Source organism: Zonotrichia leucophrys, chromosome 17 (genome assembly GCF_028769735.1).
Source record: "Zonotrichia leucophrys gambelii isolate GWCS_2022_RI chromosome 17, RI_Zleu_2.0, whole genome shotgun sequence".
NCBI lineage: Eukaryota > Metazoa > Chordata > Aves > Passeriformes > Passerellidae > Zonotrichia > Zonotrichia leucophrys.
In genome coordinates this window covers 11,098,271-11,124,390 of record NC_088186.1, presented here as the reverse complement: position 1 = coordinate 11,124,390, position 26,120 = coordinate 11,098,271, and the positions used below count along the sequence as shown (strand labels likewise).

The window sequence follows — 26,120 nt, the reverse complement described above, 5'->3', positions numbered from 1 at the left end:
TTCCCATGGGAGAATATTTTGAGGAAAATTCTCCTCATCTGAGCCTGAGCAGATGGGCACCGGTGAGAGTGCAACAGCCCAGCTCCAAGGAGCAGCCAGAGCAGGGCATCAAGTCATTTCTTCAGGCCCCACAAGAAGGCCCTGACAAAAGGAATTTCTGCTTTTGCCCACAGGAAGACAGGTACAAAGCTGCTGAGCAAACATGTGGGGCACAATCATTCCCAGTGACAGAATGGAAAACAGCAGGGAAGTTGCAGTGAGGGCAGGAGCAGGGCTGAAATGCACAGAGCAGAGAATGAAGAGCATCAGCATCACCCACTGTCCCCCACCCACCTGCCATGAGGCCTTAGGGCAGGAACAAATACAGAACTTGGTCCTCATGGACCAAAGGTGGACAAGAGGCCTCAGACCTCTGAATTCTAGGTGACTCACCTCCTGAGGGTCATTCTCCAGTTTCAAACCATCTCCTCGTTTTTTGCATTTTCCTTAAAAAGAATAGTAAAACATATAAAAAACATTACATTGAATGCAAAGAACTGGAAGATGAGTCTGGACAGGTACACAACAGTTAGAACACAACCTCAAAGCAAATCCTACTTCTACTGTAAGCCTGGGGGATGAGGAGGGGTGGGATAGGCATGGCTTGCTGAAGAATCCCAGCTAGTCTATTAAAAAATGAGCAGTAAAGCAATCCAAAGACAGAACTTATCCAAGGAGAAATCCAAGAGAAATCAAATAAACTGTGGGAAAGGAGTTGAGAAGATGGAGAGACAGCCTATATGTGACCAAAGGCCAGAGCCAGAGGGTCAGGTCTGGCCATCACCAGTGAAGGTGCAGAAAATAAATCCTCCAGGAGCACCACCCAAAGCACACAAAAATAAGCCAGGTAGCAGGTACAGCTCTGACTAGGCTCCCAGAAAAGCGCAAGAAGCAACATGCCTAACATTTGTAGAAGACACTAGAAAACCACTCTAGAGATCTGCCCTGCAGTCCCACAGCCATGGTCCCATCTGCAAGAATCTCAACTCATCTCCTTCCTCTAAGGCAGTTAAAGGGCAGCCCCTGAGGCTTCTCTCTTTCCTTACACCTTAGGGAAGCTTTTTCTGACATTTTAAAGTACCACTAGCATTTAACTCAGCACCCCAGAAACAGTGTTTTTAAAACTTCAGCCTCCCTGGAAACTTTGTGTCAAGTCAACTACACACTAACTGTGTTTCCAAATCTCCTAGCCCGGAGTCTCAGCAGAGAGGGGTATCTGTAGCTATGATTAACAGAGCAGCCATCAGCTGACATGATTTTCTGGTGTAGACGCTTGGCTCTAAGGATTGCCAGGAATCTCAACATCTTCTGTCACCTACCGCCAAAGAGGTTTAGTGTGGACACATCATGAAAAAATTGTGGCCCCTTGTTTAAACTGAATGTTCTGATTTCCAGAATTTTATCAATGATAAGCACTGCACAAAGAATAACCCTGTGAGATCAGGAGTTATGTTTGACAGATACCAAGTACCTCCCAGATGTTACTGACAGCATTTAAGAACTGTACTTCTGAAATAACTTTGTTGTGTCTTTTCCTAGTCTAAATAACGAAGCGTTAACTAAATTATACTTGGCATAGTCTTGGAATTGCTTCTCATCACTTCTAGAAATTTCCTGTGTCGCTGATAACAGAAAGTGTTGGCAGCTCAGATGCACCTGAAAAAACCCTCCCATTGACTGTAAAAGACTCTCTAACACTGAGGATCAAAATAGCTTCCACTAGCTCTTAACTCTGCTGAATCACATGTGGAATTCAGGGTCCTGCCAGATGCTGCATGTGAAACAGGGTTTGTTTTTCCTGCACACAGCTCAGGGATAAACAGTAAGAAAACACAGTTATTCGGAAAAGCTTTAATGCTGAATGTTACAGCAGGTGATTCTGGGGGTGCTTCTGTGCATCACTGCAAAATGTTTGCCCCACTCATGTCAGCTTACTGCTGCCAACTGAAAAGCAGCAGAAATATTAATCCTGATCCCTCTTCATTTGAGCAATGTGTTTCCCTGAGGGATCCAAGTACGGGCTCTGATTCTTCCCCATGCAGCCCAAGGTGTGGGATGCCTAGGCCATGCATGTCTTTTCCCACTTCAATTCAATTAATTTCAAGGGAGTGACATTTGTGTGGCTTCTCTGAATATCCAAACATCACTATTTCTGCAGTCACTGCTGAATTATGCTTGGCATGACCTACATTTCTAGGTACTAAAAAGAGAAGCCCAAGCAACCACAAATACTCTCCATCATTCCTCCCATCCTGAGAAATCAAGGTGTCTGTCTAACCTGGGCACATTTGCAGTCAATGCTTTGAGACAGAACACAGAACCCACACTCCTCTCCATGCTCATGGTTTTCTGTGTGTATCCAGAGGAATGAGTAATATTCTCACACTCTGCTCATCAGTGCTGCAAAGGAGGTCACCTCAAAGGAGTCAGAGAGCTGAAAGGCGCATGTGTGTACAGATTCAGGCACAGCCTCTATTTTTGGAACCCAAACTGCAGGATGAACCAGACAAAGATAACATCTATGCAGTGACAAGATGTAATTCAGCCTATAAAGCAAGGGCACAGTGACAATTGTGTCACTGCATGCATGAGATCCAGATTTTGAGGTTGTACTGATGTGTATTGGAGGAGTTTCAATTAGAAAACGCGGGTGTGCATGCTGCTATGGCTCAGGTCCCCTCCCTAGGACAATGGCTGCTCTTCATTTACAGGCATAAGAGCAACTCTGGCACTAAATACACTTGGCAGCTGTGCCCAGCAGTCTGCAGAACAGCTCCTACTGGACAATGGGGTTGTGATCATCACTTGAGTCTCTGCAGCAGTATGTACCATCAGTTTTGCTGCAGGATAGAAGGATTCAGTACAACAAATGCTGTCCACCAATGCAAGGGGGCTGCTACCCTTCACCAGTCTAAAATACACATCTGGAATACGTGCATCCCTTGTGTTATCTAACTTGGAACATCTGAAAATAATAGAAATATGAATTCCGATCTTTCGTTCTTCTTGCAGGACATGTCTGGGAGGCAGAGGGGTGAAGGTGCAGCAAGGAGGAAAGGAATCTTCAATTCAAGGGAAAATGTTTGTCTACCTTGTGGGCAACAGAAGAAAAATATGATTTGATGCCTTCAGTCATGTATCCAAAAATATGTGGGAACCAAAGTGGCAGAAATTACAAGACAGGAATTTACAACTCTTCCTGAATCCTCTGCATTCAAGCAGCTTCTCTAAATTCAGGATCTGTTATAGCTTTATGACCTGCAGCAGTTACACAACTTGCTGCAAAGACAGAAAGATGAGTCAGGATTGTGACTTCTGCTAAGAGAGATCTTTCCTGTGCTCTGTCAGTTCCAAGAGCAGCAAAGGAGATATTACTACATACACCACACAAAATCCAATATAATCCATGGCTGGAGGCAAGCTCATCTTGGGAAAATTTTAAAAAATGGCAACTTTCCAGACATGATCCCAGCTCCCTGAGCAGGCCCAAGGAGAATGCAGCAGGCAGCAAGGAAGTCTGGACTCCAGGGAGTCTGCACATTTAAAAAAGAATCCCAAATAGTCAAGAGCGAGCCAAGAGGAGCAGCGCAGTCTGACAGCTGCCATTCCCCACTGCCTCACCACACTAACCAACATCACAGCTTAAAGGTTTCACAACAAACCTCCCCACATTTCCAAATTATCATCTGGATGCTAAATAACCAATCCCAAGCTCAGTCACCATCCAGGCAGGGCCAGCAGAGATGCCCTCTGCATCCCAGTAGATTCTGGAGGGAAAACCCACACTGCTGAACCAGCATGGACAGGGAGGACACTTCTAGGGAGCACCAGGAGAAATACCACTCAGGAAAATCACTGTTAGCTTCAGCCCAGAAATGCACACCAAGTTTTCAGGGCGCAACTCCTGCAATTTTCCCAGCCCCCTGTGACTGCAGAACAGCAGCACTGCTCAGCAGGTGAGAGTCCAAAGCTGCTTTACACAACTGAAGCTGAAAACTGCAGTACATGTATGCTCCTGTTAGTTAAGCTACAACCCACATCAGGATTTTCAACACAGTTTCCCCCATCATTTAAACAGAGGTCTCCTGATTTCCTCTGAAAATGAAACAGGGAAATGCTGGGAAAAGAATTTAATGTTGAAATGCGTGTTCAGAACATGCATTTCTGACAGTTTCAAAACCAGCCTGATAAATGCAGTGTTCTGCCCAACTCAAAATATGCACATGAGCCAGGATTTGGTAGGCAAGGGAAAAAAAAAGGAGAATCAAGTCTTGTCAGCACTATGCTACAGCAGCACTGGATATTTACTACTGCAAGTCTACAGTCCAGTGAGGCTCTCACCCAAAGCATCACGCAGGAGGATTTTTTGTCCTGAGCATACAGAAGGAAAACAAAAATGTCATAACATTAGGATGAAAGGTAGATATGAGCAAGTTCTTACTGCTTAATATGAACATTTTCCTAAAGCTACGCTTATCAGGAATCCACAATGCTATGGCAATAGGAAAAGATGCAATTTCATAAACATCATCATGATTCGATTTTTACATTGCACTGACTGAGCACAACTGATTGCAAAAAATACATATCTGGGGTCCATAAGTAAGGATTTTAACAGAGTGAGTTTTATTTCAAAAGAATATGAAGTGAAGGGAAGAGATTCCATTAAGATTTCCAACACAGGCTCTGCTGTCAGAAATCAAAGCAGGACCAGAAGAGCTGTTATCAACATCTGCTCATAGCACATCCCGTCCCCTTTGCCAAAAAAACAAGTCTCTAGTTGAGAAGATGACTCTGCTCAGAGAAGCTATTCACAGAAATAAGTGCTGGAACTACACGATTCCCAAATTAAATGTCTCTCTATTCATACCAAAGCTGCAAGGCAGCGAGAACACAGATGTTTTCCTCAGATTCCAGCCCTCCACTTATTATCCCACAATCTGAAAGCCAAACTAATCAGACTGACTTCAGCAGTAACTCTGGCCTAAGCAAGGTTTTGTCAACACTGTGAAAACTGGGCCTTAAAACACTAAAAAGATAAAGTGCTCAGGATTTTAATTTAAAGCTCCTGACTCAAGTTTATCCTGAAGGCTTCACCAGGTATCTGAACTAGAGTCCCTACTGCTAATTGTCTTTCTTTTTTCCCTATTTCGAATACAGTTCAGCTGACATGAAAAATGACAATTCTCCTCTTCCCACTCCCTACTGTAGTTTTAGTGTGTGGTGTAACACAAGTGTAAGTTGCACTGGTGGTGCCTCTGAGATGCCACTCTGCTGAGGAACACCTGAGAGCACAGACTCCAGCCAAGGCTGCAGGAAAGGCAGCACCAGACAAACCATCAAAGCTTGAGTTTCGATGACTGTGGCAAACAAATCTGACAGACACCAAACAAGAAGCATCACTCACAGAGCAAGGGCTGCTCACGTGTGCAGCTGCTTTCCTGACCATACTCACACACTAAATGAGGAGCCTGGCTGGTACTAAATGCCTCTTAGAAGCCAAGCAACATCTGCATTTGGGGTACAGAATGGGCTGTGATTTACATCTCAACCCCAACCCCTTCCAGGAAGAGATCCCACTGCATCCTGTTTGCACTGCATCCAGACTGTGTCTTCACAGACGTTTTGGGGTTTGGTTTTGCTCTTTATAAAACAAAAGTTTATAGTCTGACAAAAATTGAAAACTAATGAAAAATGTATTTATATAGCATAAAATTTTCCCTGGCTAAGCATTTAGAAAATGTTTTGGAATGCACATACTGCATTTTCTGTCCTAGTGAATTTCAGTAATTGGCTTCTCTTTTATCCTTCCCCCTGCAGACATTACCCACTGGAGCTACAGTTTTACCAATTTAACAATAGAATACTTTCACAAAAACAGCTCAACAAGAACTTTTATAAGCAGAACAAAGAACTCAAAATCTGTCTAAACATTAAAGGAAACTATAAAGGAGAGAAGGTGAAGTTTATTCTGAAGCTCAGAGAACTGGAATACACAGAGCAGCAGGCGCCTCGTCTGTCATAAGCACGTGGAACAACTGCTTCTGGACACTGGGTTTGATCTGAAGTTCAGATTCCAGATAATGGGTTCTAGCACAGGGGACTCACCTCTCCCTTCCTTACTCTTTCAGGAAGTGGTATAATAAATACAGATTTTTTAAAAGCAGAAGCAAGCAGGTATTTCTGAATTCCATGTAAGTTTTTAATTAGAACTGAGAAAGAACAATGGATCTCCACTAGAAAGAAAGTTATAAATCTTACCTTTGTCCACTACATCCCAGACTTCAACTTTCACAATATCATCAGTGGCTGGAAGCACAACAGAACACAAAGGGTTAGAAGGTTTCAGTAAAACAGGCAACACTCAGAGAGCCCAACCCAAAGCCAACATGGAGGAATGTCAAAGCGTAAGAATGTCAAAAGAAAAGCACATTAAATGCAAGGAAAAAACCCAACCACAGGAAGGCAATGAGCCGTTGAAGGTGCAAGCTGTTCACCAAAACCATGTGTCTAAAGAACTTCATAAACACTCTTAGTCACATAAGTGATGGCTGGATTTCCTTGCTGGTTCATGTCAGATTTGAAGCATGTTGTAAATACTTTGCGTAGACTCTTTTCATAATGTACAGAGGTTTACAAAGCCTTTCAAAAAAGGTGAAAAATCTAATTTTGAGGATAAAGTCTGGTTTATAAACAAGGCATACAACTGGCAAAAGGAATATACACATTTAAGAAAGATCAATCACGGCATTTCTGTGTAAACATGACAGGCAGAGCAGACAGTCCTGCAGCTACAGAAACCCATTCTCTCTGCACATTTCCAGGTATATTTTGTGAAAAATAAGGTCTCACTTGCACTTTTGCTTCCTAGAGCTGCAACATGAATAAATTATAACCAGCAACATCTACTTGAGTTGCTAAAATCTGAAGCAAGACATGCAGAATTCTAACTCCAGTGATTGCTGGTAGCCACAGGCAGCCAATTCATGCTCAGGTGGCCTGAAGGCTGAGTAGCTCTGGATCAATGTTTCCATGGAATCCAAATAAGCAGTCTCATTTTCAGGAAGATGTCCCAAGAAACAGCTGCTTTTTGGCAATGTTACAGGCTTTGAAGCAAAAGCGTGTACTTAGAGCAGCTCTGAACATAAAGCTGGAATAGGAGGACAATGCCTCAGAGTATAAAATAACATCATAGGATGGTATGAGAGTTTATCTAAGTGTTATTATCAAACCAGGAAGCATTTTCTGCACAGGACTCACTCTTGGCTTAATGAAATGTTTCAAAATATTGTACAGACAGACTACGAATAAAGAAAACTTTGATCTTTTGCTTCTGGAGAAAGACCCTTTTTACATTTATGCATGAAGCAAAATCAGCCTCTGTTTCCCTCACAGTAATTCCTACTTAACTTCCCATGAGCCAGCAGGGCAGGAGGCACTGGATGAACAGGAGACTCCCCTGGGTCAGCCCAGGCAGTGCCACATGGCAGTACACAGCACAGAAACTTCTGCTCAAACCACTACACCCCACTAATTAACTCAGTCCCTGAACATTTCTACAGACAATCAAACCAGGCAGGCTAAAGTCCAACCTGTGAATCACTCACCTGGCACCCAGGCAAGGCAGCTCCTCCCCACTGGCACTAGCACTGCAGGAGCTCTCCCTGTGCCCCTGGGACACAGATCAGCTACTGGAGGCCTGGCCCTGATTCCTGCCCTGCAGCTGGCAAGGCAATTGCAGTGCCTTTCCACAATCAAGGCTTGCTGCAAAAGGGTAAGAGATATTTGCCTTCCCCAAGTTGTGCATGGGCTCAGTAGGAGCCCAGGAGGCTGACTGCTCTTTCCAAAGTGCCATGTGAAGCAGGACATCAGGACTAACAGTTCAGAGAAGGGAGCCCTTGGGGTGACGGGGGCCTGGCAGCAGCACTTTGCTCCTGAGCTCTCCACCTCCTTCCCAGGAGCCAAACACGCCCCCAGGTAGGATGGGCTGGTCTGCTGTGTGATTCCCACAGAAATGACACCCTGCTGAGCAGCTGAAGCCCCTGATCCCACAGAGCTGCTTTAAACCCTTCTGGCTGAGGGTTTCTTAAAGAAAACGACTGCACAACACCCAGGGAACACATATTTCCACATTTTTCCTGCTAGCTCACAACCAGGAAGTTCTCCCCTTTCAATACTAGTGTCATTCCTGATTATCCTGATCATGCAAGAGGATAATTGCTTTAGTGCTGCTTCACTGGCTTTGGTGTGACTCACACCCAGCAGCATCTCACCTGAAGGAGCTCTGTGGCAGCAAAAAGAATGTCAATTTATCCTTTCAACTCCCTAACTTGGATTAGCACAAACCACAGATCAAAGCACTCCAAAGACCTGTCCTGAGCTGCTGTTTGACCAGATACTCTCCGGCCAGTGGCACACTGAGCACTGCTTTCCAGCAAAATGATGGAGACATGAAAAGGCTCCAACTGCAAGAAAGCTCATTTAAAACTAAGAACCCATTGTAGGTGGGTTCATCAGTAGGAGCTCACAGGCCCTCAGACATTTTTTACCCTCATTCAATTACAGGATTCACTTCCTGTGCTCTGGATCACAGATCCCACAGTGCATAGCAACTCTGCCAGCCCCCATTCCCATCCTCAGGCCTTTGAAGGATCTCAGTACAACTGTTTGTCAATTTTTATTTCAAACTCCCTTTCTCAGGCTGCCAAACAGAGAAAAACCTGGTGACCAGTATAATTCAAAAAAGTGTTCCTTAGGGCCAGGAATGGTAACTCCCTACTTGGACACAAAAATTACAAATACCCATTACAACTGGCACAGAAAAGCAACTTTGTTCATTCTGAATAAGAAGTAACTCAGATTCTGCTATTTTTATTAATTCCTACAGTATAAAATTTCTGAAGGTCCTACATTTTGCATCTAAAATGGAATTCTTCTAAGACCAGGCAATGTAAGAATCCTTCAATATTTGTCAGCAATTTAATTAACCTCTGTAAATATTTGCCATCAACTACCTCATAATGTTTATTCAAGGTAGCCTGAGAGCATGAACATAGGAAAAACAAACTTTATTTTTCCTCTACAGATTAACATGGCGAACAGGGCAGGATTTAGACCTGAAACAAGTACTCTGAGGGTCCATATCACCAGTTTTGGATGGAAACTTCTCACAGCAGGAAACAGACTTCACAATGTCTTTTAAATGGGGGTTACTTTTTGAAATGTTTTAAGGAAAGTCAATGGAAAATGTCCTAAATGATTGGAAATTATTACTAAGACAATAGTACAATGTTTTACAATGTGTAAAAGAAACAGGGTGTTTCTTTTACATATTGTAAAAGAAACACAAATGAAAGGCACAGTTTCAGGTACAGCTTTTTTTTTCAAGTAGTTTTACAAGGTCAGCAACACTTAACCTTGAGAAAAGTCCATCAGCATCTGTACACACTGCTGTCAGCTCTGGCTGGTGAGCTCTACAGAAACACAACACACCTGGGGTGGAAGTGGGCCCAAGAAATAACCTATACACCTGTGGGTCACAGCACACAGCAAAGCCAGCCTCAGGTGCAGGTGTTTTCTATCCCAGGATTGCATCAGTGTTGACAAAGCAGTGTTGGAGCCTTAGCTCAGGGAAAAGAAATGCAGACACAGGTGAGATGACTGGATCTTCCTCCAAACACCTTTTTGCATGCACACATTTTGTACTTGTTTATGGACACAGTTAGATATGAATAAGCCTCCTAAAATAAATGCCAGCCTCCCAGACTGTATCCAACACAAGTGTTGTGTTACCTGCACCTATCAGAGAAGAAACCCAACCCTGATGCTTTAACGTGTGATACCGCTGAAAGCCACAATCAACACTCAGTGCATTCTTTACACTTGAGTATCTAGGAAACAGGGATTTTATTTCTTACTCTGATCTAAGTCTGTTTAGGCTGAAGCATTCAAATTTGATTTTGGAGATAGTTTTCACCAGCCAACTTGTAAGCTCTGTGTTCATTCCTCAGTAACTGATGTGCTCACATCTGAGAGGAAGGAAGAGGAGTGAGGGGAAGCAAGCCACAGCACACATACACCATACAAGAGGTTTGGCTGCAGATGGGAAACACCTCTGTGTGACCCCAGCACATCCTGTGCCTTTGTGAACATTATCACGAGACCTGGGCATCATGGTATCACCTGGCAATTCCAATTTGGTGGTGAGTTAGACACAGCACTCAGTTTGGTGCTCACCCCACTGCACAAGGTGTTCTCCCAGCTGGGAGGAGCTGGGCAGTACCTGATTCAACAGAAGATCAGAGTGAGGCAGATGGACAATGTCTGATAATGATGATAATAACAAACAACTGCTGACCCTTTCTGTACAGCATGCTCATTCTTTTAAAGCACTTTCATACTGAATCAGGAGTTGATCCCACGAGGCTGTGGAATTCTTGATCAGCAACCTGAAAACTGGACTTAATGCACTGTTGAATCACAACCTTACACAACTTCAGTGCCTGCAGTGCCTTTTCCAGGTGGGATGTAGGGCTTTCAAAGCCACTTGCAACCAGTAAAATAAAAATGAAAACCACACTGCAGCAAGAACTTAAAAAAGGCACTGCCACTTCTGTGCTTCAGTAAGCCAGCCTAGAGCTAACAGTACTACAATAATTTTTTAAATCCTCCCCAATCACCAGAATCTCTTTATATTTTCATCAGGGAAATCCAGTTTGCACCATGTATCTGCTTCTAGGCAATACAGTAACACCCAAAGCACAGTGGCCTCAGTGACACATTTACACAACAACCCCTCCTCATTAACATGTCACGCATATTACAAATTTTTCAAATGCTTCAGACGACCTATTAAACACTTCCCTTAAATTGTGGCTTCCACAGACATATTCTTTAGCACTTATAACATAGAGTGTCTGACAAAATTAAAAACATGACTGAGAAACTATGAATAATAAATTAAAAAGCCTGAAGAGAGACCATTTTGTTTCCCAAGCTGACAGAGAAGAAAAAAGCAAATGAAGCTGCAGTGGAATTTCCTCCCCCAAGGCACTGTCCCATGACTGTCACTCCTTCCACCCTCTTCCATCTTACTTTTGTAATTCCAGTGGATGCTGGTGACTTGGATCTCCTGAGTTGGAATATATTCCTCAATAAATTTCTTTCCCTGCAGTCGGTGCCAGAGTGTGGTTTTTCCAGTGTTCCTGTCCCCCCGGATGACAATTTTCACTAGAGAAAAGAGCAAGCAGACAAATAAAGTGATTAAACACCACTTGAGGAATGCTGTGAAAAGCATGCTAACTTTTTGCAGGCATTATTCAGATGTAATTAGTCCTCCCATACTACACAGGCACGATGGGGTTCATTAGAAAACATGAGCCTCAGTCATTTAAATCACTGTTTATTCAGCAACTCATACCAGCTCAGCAGAACAAACCAACAGCAAGCTTGAATCTTCAGAATCTGCACAACTCCAGCCAGCTGAGCCTCTGCTCTTTGATGGACACACTTGATCCCTCAAGCAAACCAGTATCAGTTTGGTTCAGGCTTTAAAGGAAGCAAAGGGCTGAGCCATGGCTGGACCAAGAATTCCTCTAGGAAAGGCAGAGAGGAGCAGTGACACAGCCAGCACTGGGGGACATGAGATTGGAACACCACACCAACCATGGATTAACACAAGAATACCAGCTGGCTTTTCCAAAAGCCGTTCATCAAGGAAAAAAGAAAGATGTGGGTATACAAGGAGTCCCCTGCACACCCTTCCCACTGAATGCAGTCAGACTATGAGCCTCCACATTATGCCACCAATATGACAGACGGGATGAGCCTCCCTTGAGCTGTCTGTGCCCAGCAGTGTGGCTGCATGGTGGGGACCTCCCCTGGGGCTGGGACATCTCTTAAGCTTCTCCTTGAGGCAGAGACCTTTTAGCCCCGACAGATCAGGAGTCTAATCTGAGCTCTTTCTGAACTGTGGCTGGACACTCTGCCTGTGAGTCTCCCCTTCAACTGGAACACCCCTCTGGGTCTGAAGTCCTGTACCTGGGAATAAGAGATCCCTCCTTGCCCAACAGATCCTTAGTAAGGAACTGCTGGCATGTGGCATTAATACTAATGAAATTGATACTCAGTATTAATTATTATCAACTCTGTATAGATAAGTCCATTAGACATAAAGTGTCCAAGGCCAAGTCTGAGACTAAGATTGGACCCAGAAGCACCCAAGCTCCATCAGGAGTTTGGAAAAGGGGGTCCCCTCTAAGCCTCGTAACTCAACAGGAGGGTCTCTGTGTAACTCATTCCACCTCAATTCCAAGTCGATTCTCCTCAGGGTGTTTCATGCATGTGGTCAGTAACAGAGTGAACACTGCCATTGACATCTGTCAAGTTGCACTTGAACAATATCATACCTACACCACTTTTGCTTGTAGGGCTGCTGCTCATTCTTTAGGTGATCTAAATCACCCATTTGCAACAATCTCCCATCCTCCTGCCTTCTCTGCCTCTCCCTGGCCCTTACTGTACTTTATCATATCCTATTCCGTTGCTGTCCTTTTAGGACAGGCTCTTCCTTCCATTACCTCCTGTAATTCCCTTTCTCCTTAAACACTTCTCATGCCTTGAGAGAACAATCACAGAATGATTTAGAATGAAAAAGACCTTTAAGATCAACTATTCCAACATTCCCTCAGCACTACCAAGGCCACCAATAAACCATGTCCCCAGGTGCCACATCCACATGGTTTTTAAATCCCTCCAGGGATGGGGACTCCACCACTGCCCTGAGCAGCCATGGCTGGACAGCCCTTTCTGCAAACAAATTTTCCCCAATAGCCGATCTAAACCACCCCATGCACAAGTTTAGGCTGTTTCCCCTTCTGTTACTTGGTAGAGGAGGCTGATGCTCACCTGGCTACAACCTCCTGTCACCAGGCCCTTGTGTTGCCTGCTTCAGTTTAGGCAGAAACCCTTTCAAACTCTTCCAAGGAAAGCAAGTGTTCAAAATATCATAAATTGTAGCAATTAATATAATGAACTTTCCAGAGTCAATTCAAACATTATCTTGCTCTTTCTGAAAACACTGCCTTTTATTTTCTAAATTTTCTGTTACATTGTGGATTTTTTTCTTTTTCAATACCATCTTTGTTTTTACTGGCAACTACATGGCTACTGGAAAACATAAGCTGAATTTTTATTCAGCTGAATAAAACTGAATGTTTATTCTTTAGATTTGGACCTATGATCCCCTGGAAAATGGGCCACCTCAGACGCATGTAATGGCAGTCAGGTGATTAGCATTAGGTTAATCATCATCATTTGGGCAAGGAGATCTGAGACAGAAGACTGCCTTCTGCTGCAGCTCAGGAGCTGCTGCAGTCGTTTCAGAGAAGAACTGAAGAGGTCAACTTGAAGATAAAGCACACAAAGTCTGTGGATGAATTCTGCCATTGCAACAGTTCCACTGTGCTTTTTTCTTTTTTTTTTTTGTAGTACACAGAGGTTTATTCTTTTTTAGAGCTGTTTATTCTTTTTCAAAATAACTTACCACACCAGGAGAATAAAGGCAAAAAATGAACACAGTATTTATAGGCTGACTTCACTTAAAGGTCCCACAGCATCTCTGCAGACACAACAAACCAGTTCCTGCATTTCTGGTCACTTTGTGAGTGGTTGTTTCCTACTTACAGATGGGAAAAACAAGCAGTAGAACAACCCTTTGACTTTTTGGAATCATGAAGCCAATCCATGGCATAGGCAGAATGAGACTCTGTTTGTCCCCTTTCAAACCCAAACCTTTCCAAGCTCTCACTGCCTGCCCTAAAACGTTCAAATTCATATCCCTGCCCTGCCCTGGAATCCAGCATGAGATACTAAAAGTGAGTTTAAAGGGAGAAATAGACCTTTCTTTAAATAGCCAGGCTGCTCTCAAGGTGCACTTTCAGGATCACTATTAGATGATGAGGTTGTGACCTCTCCCCAGAAGGGACAGTCTTACTTCATGCCCACACCACTTTTTATGCACTTAAACATGGAGCTGGATCAAGAAACTGAACTGGCTGAGAAATAACCTTGAAATTATCCATTTTCAGTTGTCTTCTCTAGCTCCATGCCCAGCTGAATGAGCAGTGTATGGAAGGCACGGTTGGAGTGCAAAGGAATCCCCCCCAGACCTAATCAGCTCACATTTAGATCAGTGCCAGGTGCTTGTGGCACCACACATTCAGTCTGAGCAGCTCCAAGCACTCTCCATTAGAATCTCTCTTCTCTTACATAGTGTACAAGTTCTCACTGACTCTTTTCCTGAAGAAAAAAAAAAGTCTTTAAAAACAGAACAGGAAGAAGGCAGGTGACACAAATTGGTTTTGGCAAAGCAAAGTCTGTATGTGAGACTTTGGCTGGGGCAGGTGTGCTCAGTGACAGGCACCTGCAAGGCAGGAAGGTCTGAATGAGCTTCCAGGCAAAGTCAGGCTGGGGCATCATAGGCCTGGGCTGTGACTGAGTGTGGAAAGAGGAACAATAAATATAAGGCAAGGTTAATTCTATCAAGTAAAACTGTTGCCTTATTTTGATTTGAAGTTAAATCAGTACTTACTGCAAACAGAGAGAGGTTTGCAGCAAAGACAGAAGAATTATCTGTGGGGAAAAGGGTAGGGATGAGAAAAAAAAAGAGACAAGGAAAAAGTTAAACAAATCACTTTATTCATATAGTCATTGCATCAGGAAAATCAGAGGGATTTCCATTCTCCAGAGCAGTGACGATACAGGCCCAGAGAAAAGGTCTGAGACCAACTCAGAGCTAGAAATCAGAATTCCCAGCTTTGCCCACATTACTCCAGGACTCTGCAGCAAAGATCCCAAAACTAATAACCCCATGGAGAGGGTCATAACCTTACCTTCATTAAGGTCTTTGGGATTTCAACTGAAATGCTTGGAGCTTGCTCTGCTGCCAAAAGCAGCACCACCTGCTCTGCAGAACCCCCCCAAGCACAGTTCCCATAGGTACAGGCCAGACAAAGCAGGGCTGGCAGGAGCTGCACAAACACCTGTGTCAGCCACAGGAGAAAATAAGACAAGGTGGGAAGTGGCAGGAAGAGGAGAAGCCTTCCTTTTGGGAGTTGTGCTGAATGAAAATACCTAACAATGAGTCTGGGAACTACAACTCCCAAGTAACACAAAAGAAGTAAGGACTATAATGCTTACTAAAAAGGTACATGGTATTAATTAAGCTTTGTCTTTTGAGGAATATGTTAGACAGAAAAAATTAATAAAAAATAATGAGGAGAGGGAGTGGGGGCGAATTCTTGGAGCTACTGCCTTTGGTATGCCAGCACTGGTGACAGCCTGTGCTCCAAGCACACACACAGCAGTGGGGTTTGTCAAGTGACACACTGGATGCAGTGTGTAAAGCCCAGAGCAAAGGTTCCATGTCTGGGGAACAGAATGGATTAACATTTAGCACCTCCACGCCTTTCACTCCTGTCCCTGATCAGCAAATCCCAGGATCATTGTTTGCCCATCACTGCCTTATATAAATGGTCACATTTGAGCACTCTGGTGCTCAAAACTAAGTTCTGCAATTGCTTCTGTAATTTGTTGAAACAAGCAGTGCTGCCAAAGGCGTGAGAGCCACTTCCTCTTACTTGCTCTTGCCACGCTCCCTACCAGGGCCAGCACAGCCCTTGGAGGAGCCAGGCAGCACACCTGATCCAGGGTAGCCCAAGCAGGAAAACAAGAGCAAGCTTTCACAAAGACTGGCTCCCCAGCCCTGGAATCATGATCTCCTATGAAGATTCCAGCCATGACACTCATGGCAGAGACCCGTGGCATTTTCAGCTCTGTGTTTGCTGAGTGCTCAGGGAACTCTGGTGCTAACTGATGTGAACCACAGCAGCTCCATGCAGAGGGTACAGTATGTGTGTGTGCTGGAGTGCAGTATGGAAATGCTTCTGTTTTTCAATAGGATGTCCCAAGCAAAGGACAGGATTGCTGCCAAAGGCTGGTACTGGTCTCTGCACTCATAATTTCATTAAAAATCTAAACCTTCCCAGCCCACAGTGCTCTTTCTTTTGAAAAGCTGACTGTGTAGGAGAGGGATCATCAAAACAAATCATTCAGGTTCAACTTAGTGCTCTGTTCTACCTAGGGTCTGTAACTATCAGTGCCATTAAAACACCTCCCAGCCCTCGGCATCACCTCAAACATGGGGCTATCTGTTAGAAAATGCACCTGAGAGCTGCAGGGCTGCTCTGAGCCCAGGGAGGCACCCAGGGCCAGGTACAAGGCCCGTGTCCCAGCCTGCTGTATCAGTGAACAATCCAATATATTCTCAGCATACTAAGTATATTTCTGGGAAGCAAGCAGGCTTCATTCAGGATCTGTAGCGGTCTGATGCAGCAAAGAAACATTTCTGTAACACAAATCACAGCACCCTTTGGTTTAGTTTTCAGGCAGTTTCAGGGAAACAGAAGAGTTGTAAAGATCTTTGTGTGCTAACAGTGGCTCCAAACCACATCCTGCACTCCTCTGCTGAATGTCAGGAATTTGCCAAGAAAGGAGAATTGGCAATGCACAGGATTTGCAGTTCTGCCTCTCCTGAGCAATGGCCCTTGTAATGACATTCCTTCACAGCCCACCTTCAACTGAGACCACCTCACCATGCTGGAATGCTCCATCTCCCACTGCTATGGCTATAGGGGGTACCCAGAAGCCTTTCACAAGCCAGCCTGCATCTCCTGTAAATATTATATAACAGTGATGCTGGGAAGAGTTACTATGGAGATTGGAAAGCTTGCCTTAAGGCAGTGACAGAAAGCTGCAGTTTTCAGCTATAAAGCAGTAACTAGAACACAAATCCTGGTAAGCCAGAGCACAAACCAACCATCTTTCCTGAGGCCTTTCACTAATGAGACAAAAAGCAGTGAAACTGCAGTTAGCATTTTTGGCCTTCCACAAACGGCAGGCAGGTGCCCATGCACAGCTCTGGCACGATGCAGTCACCCCGGAGCAGAGCTGGTCCATCCTGTGCCAGCAGGATGCAGCTGATCCCTTCCATCTGCAGCACAAACCTGCCCTGTCTGAGAAGGCAGCTCCTGGCTCTTACATAATTCACAAGCTGGTATTAGCTACCTGATCTCTGGCACTCAGCTGCCCATGCAGCACGCAGGTCCTCTGGGCTGTGGCCACATGAAGCCTCTGCACAAACCCACAGCCTGAGAGCAGCAGATCTCCTGCAGGTGTTTAAGGATGCAGAGCTGTGTTTCAAGGCTGTGTTCCTTCATCCTCACCTCCAGCTTTCACTGGAAACCCAGTCTCAATAATCACACTTCTACTTTTCACACTCAGGATTGCTTGCTAAGACACTAATTTTATAAATTAAACAGCACTGGCATATCTTCAGGTGTGCTAGGGATAAAGGCACCAAATGCTCTCTCTAGTAAAACAGAGCATTTTGAAACCTCAGTCCCAAAGCACAGCCATAATATTAAACAAAGAGAAAAACACCCCAGAACACAAAGTGTAACTTCTCCATCACATTCTGTTTCAGACTGAGATCCAACAGCAGCTCTATTCCTCCAACACGTGTGCCTTCACAGAAATTATCCAGTGCCACATTCACAAATCAGTCTTTTTCCCACCTGCCAATCTCTCAGCCTTCTGCAATCTGCCTTCCCTGCCTGCCTGGATCTGCACAGACGAGCTGGTACTCACAGCGCTCTCTGGAACCAGTTCTATTTTCAGCAGGAATGACATAACTGCTGTCCCTATCTCACAATTGTCACTTTGGGAAGTATTTCACATACTTGCAGTGCCCTCCTGAAACACTATTAGAAATCACCTTTACTGAGCTCCAAGGGAAAAATGCAGCTCTAAGCCTCAACACTGAGAGAAAAAGAATTCTGAAACCGTTCCTTAATAAAAGAGCAAATGTATGAGTTGCAGAAAAGACAGTTAGGATGAAATGACGTCCCAAGGGCACACAGAGGTATTTACTGTCCACCTTTTACCAAAGCCTGACAGGGCTGAGCTTTTCAATAGACTCTTATCGTACAACCACTACAGCTTAATTGCAAGCACCATTATCCTGCGCTGCAGGGAAAATCACCCACGCACTCAGGGGAGTTACCCTCTCGATGCTCGAACTGACACAAACTGATGTACCAGGCACTCTCTCTTGGGCCACAGCCGGCAGGCAGCGCTCAGGGACGCTGCTGCACCGCGGGTCCCGAGTCCTGCACCGAAAGACAAAAGTTTTCCATCTCTCACTCCTCCAGTGACCTCCAACATTTAATTCCAAACTTGGCTTTGAGCGAATACGGATAAAAGCACAAAGAAAGCCCACACACTCCCAGCCCGGGCACGCTACGGGGCACCGGGCCGAGCCGCCCGCCTCCCTCCCGGCTGGAGCAGCCTCCCCGGCCCGGCGCTCCGACTCACTGTTATACTGCACTCCCTTGGCGAACCTCCTCTGCAGCGCCTGGTTCATGGACTGCAGCCCCGCGGGGATGTTTTTGTCGCGGACCGCAGCCTGGTCCGAGCCCACCAGCTTCTTCAGGGCCGAGAACATCTTCGCGGTCCCACAGCTGCACCGCGGGGAACGGGCCGAGCGCGGGCTCAGGGGCCGGGCGGAGGCACGGGGCGGCTCAGGGCTGCGGCGGGGCCGGCCCGGCCATGCGGGGCGGAGGTGTGCGGGCCCGGCCCGGCAGGAGGAAACTGCGCCGGCGGAGGGGAGGCACTATCGGGGCATGTCCCGGCGCGGGGCGGTGGAACCGGTGCCGGGGTCCGGCACGGGGCGGTGGGGCCGGGCCGCTCAGCCCAACCGGGGGCTGGGGCCGGGAGCCGGGCGTCGGAAGCGGGGGCGGCGCGGGGCTCCCGCCGCCGCCATCTTGGCTCTTCCGCCTCACCGCGGGAGGCCGGGGCACGCGCGGCGCGGGTACGGCGGCCGGCGGAGGACAGAAGGGCGCGGAGCGCGGTCGCCGCCGCGATCCCTGGGAACCCCCCCGTGACCCCCTCGAAGGCCGAGTGCAGCCCAACATGCCCGAGACCCTCCAGTGTGACCCACATAACCCCGGCTGTGCCCTCCTGGGACCCCCACAGCCCCCCAAGAGTCTGGCGATCCCCTCTTGGCAGATTCATAGCCCCCCCACCCGTGACCCCCATAACCCCTCACGAGGCCACTGCAGCATCCCTGGGACTACCCCCAGAACACCTCTGATCCCTTCCTGGGACCCCTGTGCCCCCTGGGACTGTCGTAACCCGTGTCCTCCGCTTTTATGCCAGCCCCATTTTCCCGTGACCCTTGTAACCCCGTAACTGTCCCGCGACCCTCAGGGTCCTCTCTGACACCCCGTAGTCCCATGCTGCAAACCCCATATAACACCCTCGTGGTTGCCCCATCCGCCGTGCCCCCCATCTCGGCCGTGCCCACCACACGGGTCTCCCCAGTCCCACCGTGACCCCGAGCCAGCTGCAGTCATTCACCTTTAGGGAGGAGCAGACGCTTTTACCCTCCCTCGCTGTCCCCTTGCCGCAGCCCAACCCCATCTCCTGGCAAATGGGGGTCCTGGTGAACCCAATCCAGCCGGACCCCTGGGCCTCTCGGTGCCCCCCGGCCATGTGTGGGCAGAGGGCAATGGCCTGAAGCAGGCCAGAGCCTCAGTGGGGAAAACCCCATAACCCCACAGAGGTGGGGACACCCACCAGGAAGGCCAGAGAGGACCCCACAGCATCCCCTGCCCCTCCTGTGCCCCTCATCCTGCTCCCCACCAGCCTGAGGATTGACACTGCGCTCTTTGGTCACATGAGGGACATTTACTGCTGGAGAGACATTTGCAATCTGCTGGGCCACCCCAGCTGTCAGCATTGTCCTGCAGGACCCTGGGGCTGGATGCCGGCTCTTCATCCTCTGCCTGCATCAGTTGGAGAGCTGCAGGAACTCCTCGTCCTCTGCAAGTGGAGGGACGCAGCAGGTGATGGGCTGTCCTGCACTTTGTGTCCCACCATGTGCCATGGTGGCATTGATGTACTTTATATTGCTGGCAGGGATTATAAAAGATGGGTTTTGCCCTAAGACAGGCTCCATCTCCCACCCATGGGGTCAGGCAAAAGCCCCAGCTCCTGCCCTCCTGAAGCAGGCATGCCCAGGGCTGGACAAGGTGGAAGACACCCGGTCACCCCTCTCTGCAGGATGATTTTCTCTGCCAGACTCCTGACAAACTTGTCATCATTTCCCCTGAGGGAGAGGTGGTGCCTGTTGTGTCTCCCAAGGCGGTTCAGTACAGAAACCCCTGCAGTGGCTGGAGCTGGGGAGCCTGGCAGATATCACACCCCTGACAGGGACCCTGGCTTGGTCCTTAGTTGGTATCAGGGTTCCTGCACCACCAAGTCTTTCAGCCCGAGGCTGTCACCTCCACTGCTCCCCACTGCACCCCAACCTGCTTGGGGATGTTCCTCCTCTCATCAAGACCACACTGAAGTTCAGTCATGGCCTCAGCATGTCTGCAGCTTGCCCAGCCCTGCTCTGCCGTACTGTCTGTGGGCTAATGGCCATATTCCCTACCCAGGACAGATCCCTCCCAGGCACAGCACAAAACCATCCCACACCCATCACCGACCCATGACAAACCCATCACAGCCCAAGGATACACCCATCCTGGTCCATCCTGACCCAGAATGACCCAGAATGACCCATCCCAGGCAGAGCACAATACCAATTCAGACCCATTCCAGAGCCAGACTGATCCTTAACCCACAGCAAATGCGTCCTAGGCCCATCCAGAGTGAGGACAGACCCATCCAGAGCCAGGACAGCCCTGTCCCCAGGCAGCCCCAGTGCAGGACAGGAGATGTTGCAGGCTGCTGCCCTGGGGTGGGGGCCAAGGAGAGTACCTGCCAGCTGAGGAGCCCCGCAGTACTCCTTGCACTCCTTCTCTGAGTAGAACTGGTTCCCGTTGCCCTTGCAGCCCCCATAGATGAAGGTGACGCACTTGCCCTGGGCTGCATCGAAGGCCCAGCGTGTCAACAGTGCCTTGCAGGGACCTCGGACAATGGGCAGCCTGCAGGCAGCTGCAGGGACAGGAGCTGCATGAGGCAGGGTGTCCAGAGACCCCCACACCTCCCACATGGATGCCAGGCATGTGGCATTCGAGGCAACGCTCAGATCCTTTGTGATGCCTCAGCCAAGGCACCTCCAGTGCCCCTGGCCTCTCACCCTCCATCCGGCACGCCTGCAGGCACTCCTTTTCTGAGTAGAAGTTGTTGCCGTTGCCCAGGCAGCCTCCGTAGTGGAAAGTTTCACAGGCCATGGAGGAGGAGTTGTAGAAGAAGCGGGAGAGCATCCCGCTGCAGGGCCCGGGGTCCCGGCTCAGCCGGCACGAGTCTGCAGACCAGCACACCACGGGTCACAGGCAAATGGGAGGGCAGGCCAGGGGGATCCCCACGCAGCCTCCTCCCCTGGGACCTACCTTCCTTATTGCCAATGTATGTGGGCAGGGGTCCTGCAGCTGAGCCCTCCTCCAGGGGTAGGACTGCTCTCCGTGCTCTCTGCACCAGTAAGGAAGCACAGAGCTGCCGTCAGTCCCTGCCTGTGGGACCTGCTGCCACCCCATTGCCCTCAGGGTGGGCTGTGCCAGGGGCCCCTCAGGCTACAACGCTCCCCTGTGCTCCCAGCACATTTCCAGTAACTGATCTTGGGTCTGCAGGCTGCGATCCCTCCACACCTCATGATCTTCCCAGCCCTGTCCTCTTCCAGGGTGGGGTCCACAATCCCAGGCTGTGGATTAAGACACTCAAAGTGCCCAAGTCGTGCCTCATGCTGGGGATGTGCCTCAATGATGTGTTACCTGCTCTTGAGTTGACTGGGTTTTTTCTCCTATGAAAGTCCCATTCCCCCTTGAAAATCTTTCAACACTCAGCCCTGAGAGACTGGGAGGTGCTGAGTGAGGCAAGTTGAAGGACCAGTGGGTGCTAAGCTCCCCTATCCCTGGAGAAGGGGCCTACAGGCTGTCTGGGACACACACAGACAGGCAAGGAGCAAGGAAACACCAGCAACCTTCACACTGAAAAAAATCAGAGTAGGAAAAGTCTCCCACTTGGAAATAAGCTCTTGGGCTCACCTGGCCACCAGGACCCTCCCTCTGCAGCCTGCACCTGCCCTACCCCCATCCTTGCAGGCAAAGCCCGTCAGCAGAGCTGGAAGAGCAACTCGCAGGATGGTCAGTGGAGTCACTGCCCAAACAACATGTTCTGCCCATGGAGCCTTCTCCCTGCACACCCGATCTCCAGTGAGTTTGGCTTGGAAGGGATGTCTCTGGCCTTGATCCACTTCAGAAGGTCCCAGCTTGCCCACTCACCTGGGGAGCATTCTCAGTGTCTTGAGGAACACATTCACCTGGCCCAGGAGCAGGAGAGAATATGAGGAGTGTAAGAGGAGAGGTGTCCTGACAAACTTCAGTGAGTCCAGCACTGTGCACATGCAGGACCCTGGGCAAGGGGACACCCTCCCTGTTCCACCCAATGTTATTCCCCTTTTTCTGTTTTCCACCTCTCACTTGCAGAGGCACCATCCTAAAATGCCCGTGTCCCTGAAATCCCCACACTCCCCCTGGGTCCCCCCAAAATCCTACACACATAGACACACACACCCCCACCCACACACACACCCTCCACCATGCTAGCCCCTTCTGAACCCCAGACTGAGCAAGGAGCCTCCCAGGTGCTGGCAGCACCCAGCCTGGGGACCAGACACCAGTGTCCCATGCCCTCATCCTAGTGGTGTGGTTTCATTGACCTGACAGCCTAGCATGGACCCCTCTGGAAGCTGATTTCTCTGGTGGAATTCTGACTGACACATGGCCTTATTTCCTTTTCATTCCATGCTACCAAAACATTTGTCTCTCCTTCCTCCCTCCTGACCACCCCTGTGTCCCCAGCTTGGCAGACCCAGAAGGAGCAGCTGGAGTGCTCTGGCAGCATGAGAGGCACATGCCCCACAGGAAGTTACCTCTGTTGGCCAGGATGAAGATGGAGTCTTCGGGGATGCCCATCTCCAGAGCCAGCTGATGGAAAGACTCCATGAGGTCCTCCCGTAGCTCTGGACTCCTCCCTGGGAAAGAGAATAGGCTGTGAGCAGGGTTGGTGTGGGAGTGCAGTCCCCAAGCACCCACTGAGCTTGGGTGGCTGCAGGCAGGTGCAACACCAGACTCCTGGTCCTTCCCAACACAGAATCAGGGAAGCAAAGATTGAACCCAACCATTGACCCAGCATTGCTATGTCCACCCTAAAACATGTCCCTGAGCTCCACATCTACATGTTTTTTGAACCCTTCCAGGCACAGTGATGTCACTGCTTCCCTGGGCAGCCCGTTGTTCCTGACCAGCCTTGACCAAGGGCTTGGACAAAGTGGGTTTAATATTTCTTAATCATGGAAGACAGCATCTCCTGCCACTTCAGGGCTGGGTTTCCTCTAAGCAGATATCACCACCTTCATCACAAAGACCATGTTAGTTTGGATGTTCACATCAGTGCTTGATGTGGCTCTCATGGGGCCATGAGACTCCACCTCTGCCATGCCAAAGACGAGCTGGTCTAAGCCACCATTTCCAAAGCCCATGGTCAGGTCCCTTAAGGACAAGGGAGCTGAGAGACCCTTATAGGTGGTGTTTTTGAGCTGTGCTGGTCCACCCTAGAGCCTGCTTGCCCTCAAGTGCCAGACATACCATACAGCTTCAGGGTGGTGCTTGGACCAAAACTGCTTTTTTTCTTCATCAGAATGACAGCATATTCGTCATAGTTGGTACGGAGCACATAGGACTGGATAGACACATCCCATCCTGAGTGAGACAGAGATAAGAGATGTCATTCCTGCCCCTCACGGTGAGATGGAACAGTGTAGGACAGCCCCAAAGCTGGAGGCTGAAATCAGGCATCCAATTAAAAAACTGTGATGTTTGGGAAGCAGACTCAGATACAACCATGAGTCCCTTTAGGCTCACCAGTCTCTAAGCTGAGGGGATTGGAAACCAAAAGCTGCAAACAACTGAGATGCCACTAATGCTCCTGAAGTGTGGCTGGTCCCTGCCCCAGCCTGGGACCCTGTGGACAGGAGTGACCTGTTGCCAGCATCTCATCATCCTGTGGCTATGCAGGGACAGTGCTCAAACAGCCCTTTCCACTGTGGAGTGGCCTCTGAGCCCTGCTCTTCTGAACCCGTTCCACCTCTGCCAGCTGTCCCCAGAGCTGGTCCCCATCTCCCAGGCATGCCTCACCCCAACTCACTGGGGTTGTAGTAGGTGTATTTTCCAGGGGTGCTGGTTTTCTGGTACTCCCCTGAGACTAGTGTGCAGTCACCTTGCCTGGAGAGAGGAAGAAAACAATTAGCTACTTGGTAGGATTATTTTCCCTGGTTATGGCATAAATATCATGTCTGGGGCACAAAGGTCATTGTGCAGGACCCTTGAAATCATGCTGCCCAAGGTATTGGGTATTTGAACCCAATCCATCCCCTCCTCAGGGCTTGGATGCCAGGCAGAGCAAGTAACCCCTATGTGTTCCCAGCCCCTGGGAGAGGGAGCACCCCTGGGTGGGATGGCTTTGGAGGAGGCTCAAGCACCTCCAGCAGTGCTCCCAGCAGTGCCCCATACCTCAGCCTGGTGCTGGTAGTGCTGATCTGGTCCGTGCTGGGGCCAGGGCCCAGCACAAGCGTGCCCATGCTGAACTTCTCCTTGTAGTTCTTCATCCATTTGCAGGTCGTGCCGATGGCGATGTCGAACCACTTGCCGTACATCTGCAGGGAGATGGGAGACACGTCTGCACCGTGAGCCCCCCTCACCAGGGTGGGACAGCGCCTGGGTTTGTGCAGAGTCCAAATATTCCTGATGTAGGGAGAAACTGGGAGGTGATGGTGCAGGGTGCAGAGGCCAGAGCTGCTGCAGGATTTGGAAAGTGTATCAGCACTGAGCAGAACTTTCCTTGGTTCCCTGACTATGAGGCAGGACTGGAGGCATCAGGCTGTCGTCCACCCATGTGTACCAGTGAGACCCAGATCTGGGCACACGTGCAGGGCTGTATGAAGCCTGGCAGGGGACAGGGCGCATTGAGGGGGATCTCCCAGGCAGCCTGCATCCTGGCATGCTGAACCACAGCCTTTCCACAGGACTCATCTGCCCTGCTGCTCAGACTGCAGCCACCCTGCCTGGGGTTTGCCAGGATGGGGCCGCCCCAGAACCTGGCACCTCCTGAGTGGCACCCAGGGAGTGCCACACTGCCAATGCCTGTCCCACACAGCCTGGCATGGACATAGCCATTACTTCCCTTCTTTCTGGAGGAAAATGAAAACTAGCTTACCCCATCCCTTTTGCCCCAAGAATTAAGGGACCACAAGCTGCCATTACCCGCTCGGCCTCAAAATTCTCCTGCACTTGGATATCTTCATCCTGGTCTCCGATGGGGGTTCCACGAGCCACAGCAAGGAGGAGGAGGGAAAGGAGACCCCAAAAAATCATGGCTGGTGGCTTCGGAATGCTGCTGAGCCTGAGCGCTCCAGTGGGATCCCGGACTCTGCGCTGCCCCCACTGAGCAGCACTGTGACCTTCAGACCAGGGCCGGCGGGGCCAGGCACCGTGCGGGGGGGTTCCGGGGGAGGTGGGGTGTGCGGCCCGGGGAGCACCGCTGCCCTCGGCGGCCCTGGGGATGTGCAGGGAGTGGAGCACCCTACCAGCCACACCAGGCTGAGCTCCTCACCCTCACCTGCTCCGGCACCATGGGGTCAGGAGCTGCCTTTCTCCTCTAGTCTATGTTGGGATTCATATTCCTGCTCTGTCATCCTACAAAGAGCCCCCAGCCCTGATGGACCAGTTTGACCCTGTGGTGAGGAGAGCACTGAGGGAAGCCCAGCACTTAGCCCAAGCTATCTAATCAGTATCCATAGGGAACAGATCCTGAGTTTCCTGCTCCCCTTTTGAAGCCCTTCCAGGCAGTCCCAAGCTGAGGGCCAACATCCAGGATCCGGCTGGGTGTGACCCAACCCACAGTCGAGGGTCCCTGGGCCGGGAGGAGCGGAAAATGTTGGGCCATCCTCAGTCCTTCCC

At 48.9% G+C, this 26,120-nt stretch overlaps 2 protein-coding genes across 2 annotated transcripts in view; both read right to left on the bottom strand.

Moving 5' to 3' along the window:
• Nucleotides 1–18,939, bottom strand: part of RABL6 (RAB, member RAS oncogene family like 6) — a 53,673-nt gene extending 34,734 nt beyond the window's left edge. The window contains exons 1-4 of the mRNA XM_064727631.1: nucleotides 18,472–18,939; nucleotides 11,134–11,268; nucleotides 6,301–6,348; nucleotides 433–485 (exon numbers count right to left, since the gene is read on the bottom strand). Coding sequence (XP_064583701.1) covers nucleotides 433–485; nucleotides 6,301–6,348; nucleotides 11,134–11,268; nucleotides 18,472–18,601 — 366 coding nt within the window. The 5' untranslated portion in view covers nucleotides 18,602–18,939. The remainder of the gene's footprint in view (nucleotides 1–432; nucleotides 486–6,300; nucleotides 6,349–11,133; nucleotides 11,269–18,471) is intronic.
• An 886-nt stretch (nucleotides 18,940–19,825) lies between these two features.
• Nucleotides 19,826–25,617, bottom strand: AMBP (alpha-1-microglobulin/bikunin precursor). Its single transcript, XM_064727652.1, has 10 exons — nucleotides 25,425–25,617; nucleotides 24,675–24,817; nucleotides 24,310–24,386; nucleotides 23,751–23,864; nucleotides 23,036–23,137; nucleotides 22,386–22,423; nucleotides 21,498–21,576; nucleotides 21,245–21,412; nucleotides 20,923–21,099; nucleotides 19,826–19,980 (listed from the first exon to the last, which is right to left on the bottom strand). Exons 1-10 carry the CDS (start codon nucleotides 25,533–25,535, stop codon nucleotides 19,949–19,951), a joined length of 1,041 nt encoding a protein of 346 aa, XP_064583722.1. The 5' UTR covers nucleotides 25,536–25,617; the 3' UTR covers nucleotides 19,826–19,948.
• Between the last annotated feature and the right edge of the window lie 503 nt (nucleotides 25,618–26,120).